Source organism: Bombus fervidus, chromosome 8 (assembly GCF_041682495.2).
Source record: "Bombus fervidus isolate BK054 chromosome 8, iyBomFerv1, whole genome shotgun sequence".
NCBI lineage: Eukaryota > Metazoa > Arthropoda > Insecta > Hymenoptera > Apidae > Bombus > Bombus fervidus.
In genome coordinates, this window is record NC_091524.1 from 1,747,501 (window position 1) to 1,764,029 (window position 16,529).

Here is a 16,529-nt window from a genome sequence, read left to right on the forward strand (position 1 = left end):
GCCACCACTGCGAACTCTCTAACGCTCGTTCTGTCCTACTCGTAGACCTAGAAAAAGCCGAGTACCAGGTCTAAATCTCCTGCGGGAGATTCTAAACCGGGATACGCCGGACTCATGCCGCGGCCGACCGCTGGGTAAAATCTCACGCGCGGCCGACGGCCGCTTCGTGGTAGCAGACTCGGTCCTCAGCTCGGCGAACAACAGCATCCTGGACGCTTCGAGCAGCGACGACGGTGGATTCCTGCCGAAGCAGCGGCTCAAATCCTCCTGGCGGCGACCGCTCGTCGGCACCAGTCAACTCAGCCTCAGGTCCGATGGTAGCGGCGTCTCCATCGGAGGGTTACCACCGTCTATTCATCATCATGGGACGGTGAACTCGTTAGCTAGAATAGCGCCAGCAATCTGCACGATCTCGTCACCCAGGTTCTTGGCCAGTTCACCGAGCGGGCCGCAAGTACCCTGGACGCCTTTATACTTCAGCGATCTCAGTTCTGTCAGGCAACCATCATCCGGAGAACGTTCCTTTCCGACGCCGCCCGATTATCTTCAGCTTCGTAGCGTGCACCAGCGATACAGTCAGGAGCTTCCCTCGTTGAAAGCGATCCACGCCGAGTCTAGGAGGTTCGTACCCGTTCAACCGTTGGCGACCTCTTCGCCGCCTCAATCTGCCGGTAGATCGAGAGCGAGGCTGCCTCCTCGACACGCGAGGCACGCGAGGTCTGCCCCAGAGCTGGCCGCGTCCCCAGACTTGGAGACATCGCCGGAGAGTAGGTCTAGCAGCTCGGGCTTCGGCAGTAAAAACACTTCGCAACAGAATCAGAGCTCGAGGAGCGGTAGTACAGTGGCCGAGTGGAGACCACCGCCTTACAGACCACCGCCGCCACCCCTGGTTGGCCGATGGTTGGAGCTTCAGGATCAAGCGAAAGTCGAGCACACGCACATCCAAAATGCCGTGGACGCCGGCAGCGTCGATGGACATTACGAGTTCGATCCTGTCTCGTGTACGCCGACCCCTACATCCGCCTCCACGCCGACCAGGGAAGAGAGGCCACCGGTGCATCAGATTCACACTATTCACGTGCCACACATTCACCAGGTGCATACGATTCATCATCAGACGCCGAGGTATAGCAGGGACAACATCGAGGCTAGAGTGCAAGCGATGAAGGCCGAGTTCCATCAGTTTCGACAGCGGCAAGCGAGGAGAAGACAGAGCGCGCATCTCGAAAGCGCCTGTTGACGGCACTGTTCACTAGTAACTAAGCTGCATTCGTTGGATTTCCATATAGTTCCATCATCGGATATCTGCTCCGATTCGTTGCTTTTTCGTCTCTTTCGTGGTCAATCGGAAACGAGAAGAACGCGTAACGAGAGACAGAACGCTGTGCGAACGAAGCAAACTCGCAAACCAAGACATCTCGAAAACAACGGAAGAGGAAAGAATGGAAGAACAATCTCGAAGGCCGCGGGAGAACGATGAAGCGGACGAAACCCAGCAAATCCCGGCTGTGACGAAAGTTATGCAAACGCGATTCCAAGCGGACGTCGCCGTAATTATCATCGGAGACCAACTGTTAAAGCACAACGAGGATCGTCGTACGCGATTCAAATGTAGGCAACTTCAAGTCAATTCTAGCAGCTGGGCAACCATCTCTACAAAAAAAAAAAAAGGCTGTTACAAGCGTCAGCTCAGGATACATAAATTTCACCAACGCGAACAACTAACGTAGTAGAACTGTACGTTAAGAAGTTACACATCGTCCGAGTCCGATCGTTGCTGATTTAAGGAGAAACGCGACATGCGAGACGAGTTCTCGTACCCCCCTTCTCTCGCCCGACAGTCAAGGAATGTCACAAGGAGGATCGACGACGTTTCAGAGGATCCAGCGACGAAAGACGAAAGACGGTTCGAGCAGGCGGGGACGATTCGAGTTCGACGATCGTTATTGGTCATATCCCGCGTGTACCAACGACGCCTACGTCCAATTCGGACGACCGCGATTTTTAGCGTTACTAATATTATCGAGTAAAGAGAAAATCAGGCGGATGAGTTTCTTAGCGAATGGAAGTGCGAGGAAGAAGCCGGAGGACGTTCGGCCGAGAACAACTCGGTAGAGAACCGATTCCGTTCGAACCGATAACTAAATATTCCCGCCCGAGGAATTAAGCGAAACGATTGGCACAGAACGCGAAATCGGGTTTCAGCGAGAGAGAAACACCGGTAGGACGAGAGACGGCATGATACTCCAAAGAAACTACACCGTGCTCCGTATATCTTTTAAAACGACACGTAAGAGTAACTTTAATCGTACACTGTAAGTAATAATTAAAGAAAAACAAAAAAAAAAAATGAAGCAAAAAAAAATGAAAGCGAATGCGATGCAACTAAAAAAAGAAGATAAGAAAACACACAAGTAAGATAATCGAAGAATTACCACACACGTATACATACATACATACACACACCCATAAACACACACTCACACACACATACACACGAGAATCTAAGGAAAAAAAATAAATTAAAAAGTTAATTATATCGATGAGCAATGGACTCGAAAAGTGATATTAGGCCGAAGCTTGCCTGGAGATTGCTTAAGGACTCACTCGTACTGCACTGCCTGTTTAGGGTTTCGCTAGCGACCCAACATATTATCGGCACAATAATTTTTCTTAAGTAAAGTAAACGAGGATAAGTAACGTTCTTTGAATCTAGCCGCGGTCTGACGGCCACGGAGTTTGCGAACACGCGCGTGCACGCATTCCGAGACATCGAGAACCGCTCGTCGCCTTTTTCTCTCGCCCACCCTCGTCGCGAGCCCATTTTGCTCGGGTCGAGCCTTTCGGCGCGAACTTTTGCCACGCGAAGGCTATTCCTTCACGAACTGCCAGCGAACGACGACGATGGGACCGACGACTATTCCCCCTCTGTCCGTTCCTTCCAACGGGAATGCGTTCGCGGCAAGAGCTCCTGTGACTGACAAACCAATATACATACGAAAGGAGATCGCAAATCGTGCACTCGCGTGGAAGCATCGCCGTTGGATGTCGTGATCCGTGCATTAGAGACAAAAGAATACATACGCGTACACACTCTTATCGACAGTACATGACACACTGGCGACACATTCGCACATACACGCGTGCACGCGCAAACACACATACACGCGCACACACACACACACACGCTCGCGCGCGCGCGTGCGTGCGCGTACACGAAGAGAGAAAGGACGAGCGAATGACGAACGAGCGAGTGTTGTACGAATGATTACAGACATGCGACACACGTGTACACACGAAAAGCGTTCTTCGAGACCCACCTAATTCTCACCAAACGCATTGTATTAAATCATCTCGAGTCGAGGACGAAGCTCGTGGACGGCCCACAGAGTGTTCGAGGATGCAAATACGGGCTAACTTCGATCGAGTAGAACGCGACCTAAACGAATGAGAAAGATGTTAACGTATTCACCCGCGATACTTTACGCGATAATTATAACGTGTTACTTCGATTTAATCGAAATCCGCTTCCAATTTCTGTTTCCTCTTCTTTGTTTTCTACCTCCTCTCTTGTTAAAATTTCCTTGATTATTTTCCGTTCAACTGCACACTGCGTGCGAACACAGAGCAAAGCAGCAGCTGCGACTGCGGAGCAATCGAATACTCTCGGGCCGCGGCGCCGCGCGATTTCCCCTCGACATCTCAGCATTTTACTTTTTTTTATAGTACAAAACATTTATTTATACGTGCGTGTTATAAATACTTATATTATATAAATATAATAGCAAGGGCTCTACTCACGATTCAACTATACTTCGACGAAAAGCCGTAAAGCCGACAAGTGCAAATGACGACGCGGACGCTGTCGAGGCAGGACGCTCTGTATAATCTCCGTTAAGATGTAACTGAATGAGTGCGGCGTGAGATGAGTGCTACATTATGCGATAGAGTGCGGGATAGAAGAGAAGAGTGTATCTGTTTGAGTGTATGAGCGTGCGTGAGAAAGAGAAGGAAAGAAAGAGTGCGGAATAAACGAACAAGAGAAGCGTATAAGATGGAAACAAAGAAAGAACGGAGGTGACGCGAAAGAGTACCAATATTCTAAAGTAATTCTAATGATTGAATTAATAATTTGATAATTAATTGATATTGTACATCGTAAACGACGTAGCGTGTAGCGTATTAATCAACGAGAACGACGAACGCGGCGACGATTAATTCGTTAAATTAATTACTATTACTCGGGATTGAAGCGACAGTGAGGGGAAGCTCGAGGGACACGCGTGATCGGGCCACGCCGCGATTTTTGAACTATCGTTGCTGTTGTATCATAATAAAATCGGATGTTAGAGGCGCGTCCCGATCAAGCCGTATGGTTCCCTGGTAGCAAAAAGTAGCGCACTGTGGACGCGGTGCCGGTGATCGATAACGAGGACGCACTCTCGGCCGAACGAAAGGAACCGAGCGATCGATCGGTAATCTTTTTGTACGTCGAACGGCCATGATCGATTTAAATTATCCGTTGTTCCTTTCGCGGATCGAAGTGTCGAACTCGACGAGATGACGTGGTACCGCGTAGAAAGCCGAAAGAGCAAATGTCTAGGCGCAGGGAGAGGATCGGAAACGTCGATCGATCGCCTCCGTGGGTCGACGTTTTAACCGATCTTCCTTTACCTGTGTGGCTCCCTTTGGCTGTATAGACGGTCGAGCAAAGAGAAAATACGACGAGCGAAAGAAGAGAAAAACCAACCAATCGATATAGACATATAAGTAACGTGTAGATATATCATAGTTAGATACAACGATCTCAAGAATACGCGCAGAGTGTCGACGATCGCGATGAATCGGAAAGACGAGAGAACGAGACGGGTTGCCTTCGATGAACGGAGGTGCCGCCGCTAAAATTTCAGTGTAATCGTGCGGCACCAATAGGTGGCAATGCCACGAATATCGTCTAAAAAAGTCTGAGATTTAGCAAGGAGTATATATGTACGTATGCATGTATACAGAGACCGAGACGAAGGATACGACATAGAACGGGAGAAAGGATTAATGGTTTGACGCGATCGCGTGTTAAATGAATAATATGGTTGAATCGTGAATTCGTTCGTGTAACGTTCGTCATCAACATTTATTATCGATAGCTTCGTTTTGCGTTTGTTCTTTTTGTTCCTGAAAAAAGAACCGCTGTCCTCATCTTCTTCCTCTTCTGCATCTTCATCGTATTCATCTTTCTACTTCCCTATCTCCTTTCACTTTTCTATTTCTCATATCTACGTATTTCCATTTCTTGCTTTCCGTCTACCTCGAGTCATCGTCATGGCTTTCTTTTCGTTTGCGATTTATCTTAGTCGCGTTATTTATTTAAAGTTCGAGCGAGTATAAACTTACCGCCGGATGTGAATGAAATTAATTTAGGTATTCGCTCTTTACGTACCTGAAAGCCATCTGGCATAGCATATTTTTCAGAGTCGCGAGTGAAATTTTCATCCCTCGAAGCAGAACGTTTGCGAATCCACCACGTGCAGCAGCTAACAAAAAGATATTCGTCGCGGTCGAGCTAGAGATCGCGCGAGATTGGATCGATCGGTTAGCGACTACGTTCGAAACGATCGCGTATATTTACTTTCATACTACGTACTATGTTTCTCTGCGTTGAGATAACGTAAAATCGCGAAAATATTTCGGAAAGTCGAGCCGTCGAATCGCGCGCGTAAACGGCAGGCTAGCAAAATGGCCAAAGAGACTCGAGGTCTCTACGATCGCGTACGTTTAGAGTTTACGGCGTCAGCGTCGCGCTACTATTATACAATGGCTCTCGGGTACTATTTTTCACCGGTATTACGATCTTCTCATTTCCATCAGGGTATTCCGCATTCTTTCGAATAATCGACGCGAGTTTTCCTTCGATCGATAAAAACCGCAACGAATCGTGAACAAAATTTAATGATCGAGAGAGAGAAAGAAAGAGACGAACGTAGAAGGGACGGCGTCCTAGCGACGCCGCGCCGGTAGCAAGCGATCCGTTTTTCAAAATAAACGATCGTCGCAGTTCCAGGTACGACGAGAGTTTTCGAGTGTTCAAAGTCTATCGGCATCGAGCACACCGACGATTTCTAGGGCAACGTCCAACCGTTCGTTCAACCATGCCCGTTGTTTTTTTTTTTTTTTTCGTTTTACAAAAAGCCACCCTTTGATTTCCGTTCGTGGCAGCGTTCTTCAATCGCCGGATATGCATCCGCGCGCGTGCATCGAATATAATCTTCTTATCGTAACGTTCTTCTGTATCGTCTGTTTTCGCTACGTTCGCTTATATATATCGTCCGTTTTCTTGTTGCACGCGCGACTTCCAACCGAGCAACAAAATGAAAGAAGTAAATAAAAGAAAAGGAGAGAAAATAGAACAAATAGAAACGAACGAGAGGCGCGTTTTCGTTAGTCACCTTCGCGAGTGCTCGCTTTCACCTCCATTTTTCACCGTTTTATTGATTGACCTATGCTTTCTCGCGAACCTCCCCCACGAGAACTCCAAGACGTACTAACTAGGACAAATTGTAGACAATTTATTATCAAATAAAAGTGAAAAATAAAGCGACATTTGAAAGGAAAAAAGAAGAGAGTCTGTGTTGTGGGATATCTCTACGTTCACTCCAATCCCTTCTAGAAGTATGCGCGATACGTATGAGCGCACCGATCCGATTGCAACTCTAAACGCGCACACAAATAAATGCATATAGAAACTATACGATGCACTCGTCTGCACGAGGTCTATCGAGTAAAGTTCGATTTATTGATACGTTTGTAGGAATCGAAAAGGTACGGGGATTCTAGCTCCAATCCCGTCACACACGTACTAACACGTTGCCCGGCTTTTTAAAACGGAATACTACACCTATATCGATAGTGTATAATATAATATATTATCGTGTATTAATATAATATATTACGTTAGTATCGTATATAATATAATATATGCAATATACCATAGTTTATAACGTTCAAATTTAATAAATACAAACGTTATTTTAGAAATCTGCCTCTCGTGATACTTTCATTGCTCAAAAAGCGCAAAAGACCATCGTGACGGCCGCGTGTCGTCGCGAAATACTTCGAGAGATCCGTCAAATCGATCACGTCGAACGATCGCCATCGCTCGTCTCAAAACGCAATTGAATCGTCGTCGACCGAATTACCGCGTCGCTCCGTTTTCTTGGACGATCGAAGGATTTCCAGGAAACCGATGAAACGGAACCACTGGCCAAGGCAATAAGATCATTGCCAATTCGGCGTAACGAGGGCAACGTCCAATCGTTCAACCGAGAATGCTGTAGGTACGTATTTTTGTAGGCTGAGCGAAGAAACGCGAAATCTCGGTCTTTGTCTGTAATTTATGAAGACCGCGCGCACGACCCGCCATTAAACGCGCGCAGAAGGAACATTTGCGCAACGCGTCTACGGTACTGATTACCGGGAATTACTGTAATTTCCATGATTTCCCTCGATAACGTCGCGGGCGAAAAACTGGAGCGCTTCGTCGCGATAGCATTCCTACTCGACGCGTCTACATCGGCTAAATGCGTTCACGAGGTTTTTCGATGGTCTATTCGAAGAAAAAGAATTAAATACTCCATGATTATGCCGCGAGACGGTTTAGCTGCGAAGTGACCTAAACGCGAGATGGTCGATGTGCAACTCCCATTTTCGATTTCCGAAGATTCATTGGTCGCATGGCAGGTGGACCAGGAACAAGTTGTTCCCTTCTATGGCTCGTCGATGAAATAATACGGTCGGTATCATTATAGACGCATTTATTTCCAGTGTCCCGGGCACGTCCAATCCTGGATCGTGATCCATGCGAATGGATCCATTATCTCAACAGCGTGACAAGGCTGTGGGCAGTCTACTAATGCGGCAAGGGACGGATGTGACGTAATCTGAGGTCACCCACGCAAATGGCGCGCGGCTGTGCCGGTGTGTAGCTTCGTCGTCGTTTTCGTCGTCGTATCGCTGCAATCACTCGATCGAGATACGATTCGACCCATCTCTCACAGGAACATCCTCGTTCCAATTACTAACTTTCTTCATTTTCTCCAACCATTCCTTCGATCACGTCGTCTCTCTTTGCGAAATTATCGCTCCATACGCCCTTGTAGCGAATTTAATCGATGAATCTAGTCCGCGGCAGAAAACAATAAAACAAAGACAAACGTCCCATAATCAGTGGAAACCAGAGACGCGCCGATTACCAAGCCAATGGCTTTAATCGAGCGAGACAATTACTGTCGGAGACGGCGAATTTTGCGCCGAAAAACGGAGCCGTGAACTCGACGAACGTGACACAATAGTAAATATCCGTTGCCGGAAGTCGGCGTCTTCGTTACGAGAGCACCGCGAGACGCAATTACGCTATGTAGGCGGATAAATAAAAGAGATCTCTGCGACAACCAGCTACACCTATCGCGCTAACCTTCTGCTACTTACGTTCTCTTAACGCAACTAAGTTCCTACGAAACGTCAAAGCGTTCCTAAATTTAGGACCATTCGCAGGCTGAATCGGATGTCTCTATAAATGAGCGTTCATTTCTATGCAGGACCAGGTTTGACGAACCTTTAATCTCCGTTTGGGCCTCTTAACTACCTCGATCCAGCTTCGGATAAGAAAGAGTGGCACTGAAAGAACGCGATTCGTCCGAGATTGAATGACAAACTCTCCCGCTAGGCGATGAAAGAACAGAACGTACTTCGCGAGTGCAGACTACAGAGTACAATAAGAGAGAAATAACTGGGTGCAAAATTTAAAGGATCCTAGATAACAAACGATAGATAGATAATGCGCATAGATGAGAGACGATGATACGAGGCTATCCCTTGTTCCCATAAAATCATCCACCGATCGCACATGACTCTCGGCTTCTCCCACGGAACGGATTAATCATTTTTCTGGCGCGCCCCCCATTCGCGTGGTGGGTGTGCCGGGTAATAGGAACGGCGCGGCGCTAGAGAAGCCCGTACAACTAGAAACCGCGAACGTAGAATCGTCTGGTACCCCGCGAATCTCCCTCCTCTGGACGCTAGTAGCATTACCCCTTCCCAATTGCACAGCTCGTTACCGCTTCTGTTCGGCGTCGTATCCGCTTGGATTGAGCGAGGCGGAGCGATTACTTGGTTATCATCACAACCACCGAAGCATTCGGTGAGCGAACGTTCCACGGTGGATCAGCTTAGCAGGCCGCATCGATCTCTCGGTACCACTCGATCTCGTGGCTTTCGATAAAAGACGTCAACATTAAAACCGCTGCAACCAGATCGTACGAAGAACGCGTCGGGATAAAAACGCTAGAGGCTCAATTTCGAGTGACTCGATCGACGGATCGAGACGTACGGATGTTTGCTAGAAAAACACAGTGCTGAACATCTCAAGGACAAGACAAAGAGTAGGAAGAGAGAAGTAGAAGGGAGGCAGTGGATGTGCTGACGTTGATCGAGCCAGAAGTTCGATCGCGAAAGTGTCGCGTGTCATTTAATCGTCGCAGATGGTGGTCGATGTTTAATGAGTGTCAGTGATGACAGATGTATCTTGCTGCCGTGTTTCGTACGACGTCATCGTCGGGCGCGAGGTGTAACTTGCTTCTGACATTGCGTCCGCGTACTATTGCCGGAAGGCAGCTACGAAAACGGTGAGAATTCATCGTAACAGCGATCTTGGATAACCGAAGAAAATGTCCAGAGCGATTGGCATTCACCAGCTGCTGGCCATCTTCCTCTGCTATCAAGGTGAGTCGCGCGTCCCAACGGGAATCTTTTTCTTCTCAACATTCGAGGCTCGTTGATATCGAATTTTGCGTCGATTTAATTGGGACTCGCTTGACGGTCGCGCGTAATACACGAGAAAATTAACCAATTTGCGAAAATTGACTTGATCCTATATTGTTATTTATCACGCGATGTTCTCGCCAACCGCGCCGATTGTTCACTCGCTTGTCGCATCGATTCTCGTCGAGGATCATGAAATGACTCGCGTCTCTATTATTTTCAGCATTCGGCTTGATACTAGAGGAAGAGAACGAGCCCAATTATCTGAACGCAGGAGTTGGAGAGTACGAGGTGTTTAATTGCGATTTGGACTTTCCACACGAGACTCCGATTCCCTACATTCTTCAATGGAATCGTGACGTAAGTGCGAGAACATTGATTTCAAAGTATCGTCGATTTCATCTCGTAGGCTTCATCTCACCATATGAGATACGAACAAGGACAGAAACAATATTACTCAACTTCGATAAACAATATTGTTCCTCTCAGGATGCGAAAATCTCGACTTGTTTATCGTTTACGTGGTTTGCGGTTATCAGGGGAAGATGAAACTTCGACTCGTCCAAATGCATCGATACCGGTATCGCTCGGTATCGTTCTTGATCCTCCGAGGAAATTAATAGCCCATCTCAAGGAGATAACTTATACTCCCGTTATAATAACTCCTGGTCTTCGTGTAATTTAATCAAAATAATAGAAACATGGAGACCAATTTATGCTTCGTCACTGAGGTCTGATCCCATGATTCTAACTCGATGCAAAGTAGAAAAAACGAGATCCACATCGATTAATCCGTCTAATTGAGATTACGTCTACCAGAGAACAGTCTTACGTTCAACCACGTAGAAAAATGCTGGCTCAGGGTCGAGTAGGTGATTCGGTTTCTTTAAGAAATGTATTCGATCCGTGTGGGAAGCCCGATATAGTTTTTCGTGACTCCGAGTCTCGATTTCGAGGCATCGCGCAATATTCTGCGGATATGATGTTAATGCGGTTGCAGTTGCACAATTTTGTGTTGCAATCTTTCCATCGTGTGTAAATCTTCTCGATTGACAAACTTTCTTAACTTCCATTCCGTAACAAGAACGCCAGAGTCATAGGCGTTTGTTTTTCTGTTTATATATGTCCGACCTCTTCGTTAACTCTCGTCGTCATAGATCCAAATAGCAAATTTCCAAAATTTCATTAGAAATCGTGTCGGTTGACTGTTACCTAATGTAAAATACGAACGAAGCGAACTAAACGAAAGCCTTAAAGCGACATCGATTGATCGTGTTGATTTCCTGTTAACGGCGAAGAGGCGTCGTTCTTTCGCGGATGTTGCATTGGAAACGCGTGCAGCCGCACGCCGGAAACAGATTGAGCGTCGCACATGGCTACCGCATGAAATCAAGTGGAACTTAACCTGATTGGTCCCTGCGTCGATGCGTATGCAAAACAGGTGTTCGGTCCCTCTCTGTCTGTCGAACGTAGTAATTGGAGTACGGGACGTAAGGCTGCATTATATTTAGTCACGGCGAGTCCGCGACACGAGGGGTCCCCAACCAGTGGGTCACTGCTAACGCATTGTCAGACGATTAGGGACGATTAGCGGCCTTTTCACCAGCCTCGTTTTGACCGCCAGCGTTCCCTAAGTTCCAGCGTTTTTCATTTTTACGAGCCCCCGACCGTTTCTTCTTTCAAGGATCACGTAAATCTCTGATTTCGTAACGCGACTTCCGACGTCTCGTGTTGCACTTCTTTTCCATTCCTTCCAACGTTAACGCGATCGAGCCACGGTTATAAAATTGATTGTCTACTGGCTGGCCTCGCAAACGTAATCGCATATCGGAAGTCAAAATAGATCGATAAATTAGGTTTAAGTCACGTCTGCAGCGTTGTTACGTTTCGCCCGTTAGCGGCCACACGCAGGAAGAGAAATTGTTCACACCGACGATGAACAATCGTACGGAGAACCGTGACTATTGGTCGCGTACATGGCGAAGGAGGAGGAAGCTGTTAGGGACACATCGTCGACACGAATCATCCTCTGATACCGGAAGAGAATTTTAATACCGAGCTATCTGTGATCGTTCCAGGGTCGAACGATCTTTTCATGGTACAACGGATATCCGTCTGTGGGACTGGGCTACGAGGGTCGCGTTCATCTTTTAGAAGATGCCGTGAACCGCGGATACGGACAGGGCAGCATTAATCTCACGAATATTCGTGAAAGCGATCAAGGATGGTACGAGTGTCGGGTGATCTTCCCGAACAGAACGCCTAACTCCAGGAATAATGGAACGTGGTTCCACCTCGCCATAGATGGTAAGGTCGCGCACTTTCTTGCATCCGTTAATCGGCTAATTCGATAACACCAAGTGGTGAAGGGAATTAACGCAGTTAAACGCCGACTGACTAACCCTGAGCACTGAATTGGGTCACGCTGGACAACCAACGCTAATGCTGCGCTGGACGAAGCAGAGGCTCGTGACCGTGAAACCGTCCTGGATTTCCGGCAACGAGGAAGTAAACGTTTACACCTAATTTCACTTTTCATACGTCATTCTAGTTTTTTAAGTCTCGTTCGGATTCCAAAAAAATTATTTCAGTCCAAGTATCGGTCGATGGAATATACGAAGTTTCGTTTCAACTCATCCCGCTTCGTAGCGCAAGATTACTCCCGATGATTCATTCGTTAACTCAGACGGAATTCTGCTTTTTACCGCTAGAGTTTTGTTGAACGTTAATAAGGAATTGAGTCATCGTGCGCATTCGCAGCGCAGTTGATCGTTGTAGAACCAATCGCGAAATTAACTGGCCCTCGATAGAACGAACTCGTTCGACCGATCGATCATACGCGGATACGTAGTTTTGCACGCAGTGGCGCGCCTTTTCCTAGAAAAAAAAAAAAAAAAAACAGAAAATAAAGGCACGGAAAACGGTAGCGTAGCGAGAAAGGGTTTCCGCGGATCGCCACTGAAAGAACACAATGCCTCTGTCACGCACCGAATCGAAATAACACTTACGTTATTGTGCACACGATTCACGGTGGCAAGCGCGCCGATTAACCATTACGAATGTGCACTAGATCGATTAACACGTTGCAATCACTGCGATTAAAGCGAATTAACCGATTCAAAGGATTAATCCCGCCTATTGCTGGCAGACTAAAACCAAACGAAACGATGTAATCCCGCTGATGCTTACTAACCTGAAACTGGGCAGACTCGTTAAATCGTTCAACCCAGGTGCGTCGCCGTTTCCGACGTCTGTTCCAGGCGAGACTTTGCTGGCGGTCCCGCCTGTCAACAAGACAGTAATGGAGGGTGAGTCCGTTAGCTTCGATTGCGTCGCCAAAGGAGAGAAGTCGGTCGTAAACTGGTTCCGCGAAGGCGTGGAAATTACAACAATCGAGGTAACATTTTTTGTCGATTGCAGTGTAAGACAGGGTGTCCGCAGTTGATTTTCTTCCGATTTATAATAGGATCTTAGAAGGAGAGCGTCCATCGCCGAGAATGGAACGCTGACCATCAACGCGCCTGCCATGGGTGACCTTGGGGAGTACACCTGCATGGTGACCGGTGAAACTGGAGACCAGCAGAGCGCCTCGGCCTTTCTCAACGTACAATGCAAGTATACTCAGACGATCCCTTCTTTGCCAACGAATTAGACCTCGAGATCTATAGAATCGAGCGACACAAATGCGCGTGCAATTGCACACGTAGCGATATCAGAGGGTGGAATACCGCACGAGGCCATGATCGCACACTTTCGCCCAGGAAATGAAATAATAACACGAGCAGAATAATGGGAATCACCGACGAGAACAACCGACGATAACTGCGCGGTAATCAAGATCTTTGCGGGCGAAAGTGTAACGAGCGTGGCTCGCACCAGAATTTTGTTCGACATTCCCTGCTTTATTACAGGACCCGTGACTCTGACCTGTGCTCCATTAACGAAGTATCGTTTGACGTTTCAGACAAGGCGAAGGTTATATACGCTCCCCGGGAAGTCTATCTCCCGTATGGAAAACCAGCCCTTTTGGACTGTCATTTTAGGGCAAATCCAGCCCTAACGAACCTACGTTGGGAGAAGGATGGATTTCTTTTCGATCCTTACAACGTTCAGGGTGTCTTCTACAGGAGAAACGGTTCTCTGTACTTCAGCAAAGTGGACGAAACTCATTCCGGAAGTTACACTTGTACACCATATAACGATCTGGGTACCGACGGGCCCAGCCCCTCGATCACCGTGGCGAGTATTTCTTTTTCTTTTTTTCGTTACATATGTACAATTGCAACATAATTGCAATTGAATGAAACGCAATGCTTTTCACGAGGCCGGTCTGAAAATCGTTGACCCCGAAAGCGGCATGGAAGAAAAGAGAACAAGGCAATGTCATCATTGAGACCATTGATCGCTAGCAGACCAGTGTTAATCGTTCCTTTATTTTCCAATTGTCAACTTTTAGAGGGACACAATTGCCGGCTCAAACGGCTCGCCCTTGATAATTCTCGCTCCTAATTCGGAAATGTCGTTTGATAGGTGGTGCAAAGGCCGCCGGTGTTTACAGTGACCCCACAACACTTGTACATAAGGAAATTGGGAGAGAATTTGGAGATACCTTGCGACGCTAGGGATGGAGATCAATCCCATCGACCGTCGATCGTTTGGTACAAGGTACGTTTCATCGATGGCCCTTCATCTTCCTTCTCAATTAATCTCGACTTCTGCAACAGGATGGTTCGCCAGTACCACCGGGTAACAGGACCATCGTGATCGGTGGCAATTTGACGATCGATAGGATTCAAGAACAAGATAGAGGACTGTATCAATGCGCGGCTAGCAACGAAGCTGCAACTGTTGTTGCGGACACGGAATTGATGGTATTGAATGTTCCTCCGAGAGCACCGTACAATCTAAGTGCCAACAGCAGCAATAACGCGGTCACGCTGACCTGGGTGCCAGGATACGTGAGGCCCAAGATGGAGTACTCAGTTTGGTAAGTAAAATTTTCAAAGTATTAATGTGATATCGTTTATAACGTTACACAACTACTTATTCTCGTTAACAGGTATAGACCAACAGATACCACGGAATGGAGAACGATGAAGATCGTGTCTAGGAAAATCACCGAAGCCACTGTCAACAATCTAAATCCCGGACGCGAGTATGAATTCATGGTGCTTAGCCAGGACAAACACGGAGACGGGATGTTTAGTAAAACGTTGCGTATTTTCACGCAGCCAAGTACGTATCATTCCATACAATGCGATACTATTGTACGCGAGACGTGCAGATTGATATCAGACAAATAAATTTCAGGTTCGATAGACGAGAACTCGGCATCGGAATATCGTAGTCCACCAGGTAAGCATACTTAAGTCTACGCTTTTTACCTTTTTACATCTCGCGATCTTATCGAAACATTCTTTATTTAAAAGACGACCGAATGGGTCCACCGATTAACGTCAGAGTACAGGCCACTGTGCAGGGCTATTTAGTCACCTGGGAACCCCCTGCCTACGGAAAAGAGCAAGTGAGACTATACGCGGTTAGGTGGTTCCGAGGACCGTCCGAGCAACTATACGGAAGAGCAGAAACGACCGACACTTATTACCTAGGTAATTGTTGACCTTCGTTTATTAAATAGTACTTTCAATTTGTTGCGTTACATTTAATATTTTGAACAATCGTTGCAGTTAAAACCTTAGAAGAGGAGAGCTATTATACGTTCGAGGTGGCCGCAATGTCGATGTCGGACGACGTGGCCACAAGCGAGCGCGTGAGTCTCGAAGTTCCAGCATACCGTAGGAACAGGGCGATTTCCATGGGAATAGTGGCGGGCATTGGATTTTTGGCAGCAGCACTGGCTGCCATATGGTGGGCAAAGAAACGTTTCTGTCAGTCACCGAACGATAAGTAAGGGACATCCATTGTGGAACGACCTTAGGCGCGTTTCAAGTGGAAAGCTTTCGGCAGAGGATCGAAAGTCAACGCGCGGGCGAAAAAATGAACTTCCCCAAACGTAGCGATATCGATAGTTGATACAGTACGATGAATTTCGTTTTTCCAAGTGGATCGCTCGAAAGCGAAAATAAGAAATTGTAATCGTTTCTATGTAATATATTATCGATCGCGTAGATGTTAAGGGAGGTGTAAAATCGAGACGGCAGTCATTCGATGTTGAAGAATTTCGTATGTGGGACGGATTGATTTACTGCGTTTACGTATAAGTTACTACTACGAGTGTTCTTGCATTGCATCGTGTTACATTATGTATCGTTTAAAAGCTTTATTAGATAAGTGCACGTTTATTAAGGATTAGATACGGCATTTGGCCGTTATTTGGCCACCGGGCCTCGAGGAACGTATGGGTTCTTAACCCGTCAAAAGCGTCAAACGTGTCCCAGTCTACCAGGTTAAATGATTCGGCTAGGACTATATTTACGTATGTATACATCTGAAACGTTTTTGTATTGTAAATAAAGTGTGTCGATTACTATGCACCATGCCTCTGACATATTCCTTCGCTACTATCACACCGTTTGTATAATCTATGATACAGAACAAGCACTGTTCGAAATTGTTTGGACATGGCTGACAATCGGCTTACGCTAACTGCATATTTTTGTCTTCACACGGTCAGGGACACGAAATACGAAGGTTGTTCTTGAGACTGCAGGACCTTGACGGGTTTCGTAAGCAGCTGAACGACAGTCGATGATCCA

The 16,529-nt window shown here is 46.9% G+C and overlaps 2 protein-coding genes across 23 annotated transcripts in view; both read left to right on the top strand.

Moving 5' to 3' along the window:
• LOC139989767 (protein turtle) overlaps positions 1–6,615 on the top strand; it is a 156,689-nt gene extending 150,074 nt beyond the window's left edge. For 16 of the 21 annotated variants that reach the window (XM_072008335.1, XM_072008341.1, XM_072008347.1 and 13 more), the window contains one exon: positions 46–6,615. In XM_072008335.1, coding sequence (XP_071864436.1) covers positions 46–1,240 — 1,195 coding nt within the window. In that variant the 3' untranslated portion in view covers positions 1,241–6,615. The other 5 variants (XR_011800404.1, XM_072008354.1, XR_011800405.1 and 2 more) reach the window with 4 other exon arrangements.
• A 2,467-nt stretch (positions 6,616–9,082) lies between these two features.
• Bdl (borderless) lies at positions 9,083–16,307 on the top strand. 2 transcript variants are annotated; one of them, XM_072008370.1, is made up of 12 exons: positions 9,083–9,774; positions 10,037–10,173; positions 11,892–12,120; positions 13,044–13,210; positions 13,280–13,424; positions 13,778–14,052; positions 14,344–14,478; positions 14,538–14,800; positions 14,873–15,048; positions 15,124–15,168; positions 15,243–15,422; positions 15,501–16,307. In XM_072008370.1, the coding sequence occupies exons 1-12, from the start codon at positions 9,720–9,722 to the stop codon at positions 15,722–15,724; spliced, it is 2,031 nt and encodes a 676-aa protein (XP_071864471.1). In that variant the 5' UTR covers positions 9,083–9,719; the 3' UTR covers positions 15,725–16,307. The 2 variants fall into 2 exon arrangements, with proteins under 2 accessions (XP_071864471.1, XP_071864472.1); XM_072008371.1 differs by having other exon boundaries at positions 9,085–9,774; positions 13,074–13,210.
• Positions 16,308–16,529: the final 222 nt, after the last annotated feature.

Excerpts from the sequence above, each read along its gene's own strand:
- Bdl (XM_072008370.1), top strand. The coding sequence starts at position 9,720 with ATGTCCAGAGCGATTGGCATTCACCAGCTGCTGGCCATCTTCCTCTGC. Across the intron at positions 13,425-13,777 it reads GGCCTTTCTCAACGTACAAT|ACAAGGCGAAGGTTATATAC; the intron begins GCAAGTATACTC and ends TTGACGTTTCAG. Across the intron at positions 14,053-14,343 it reads CCAGCCCCTCGATCACCGTG|GTGGTGCAAAGGCCGCCGGT; the intron begins GCGAGTATTTCT and ends GTCGTTTGATAG.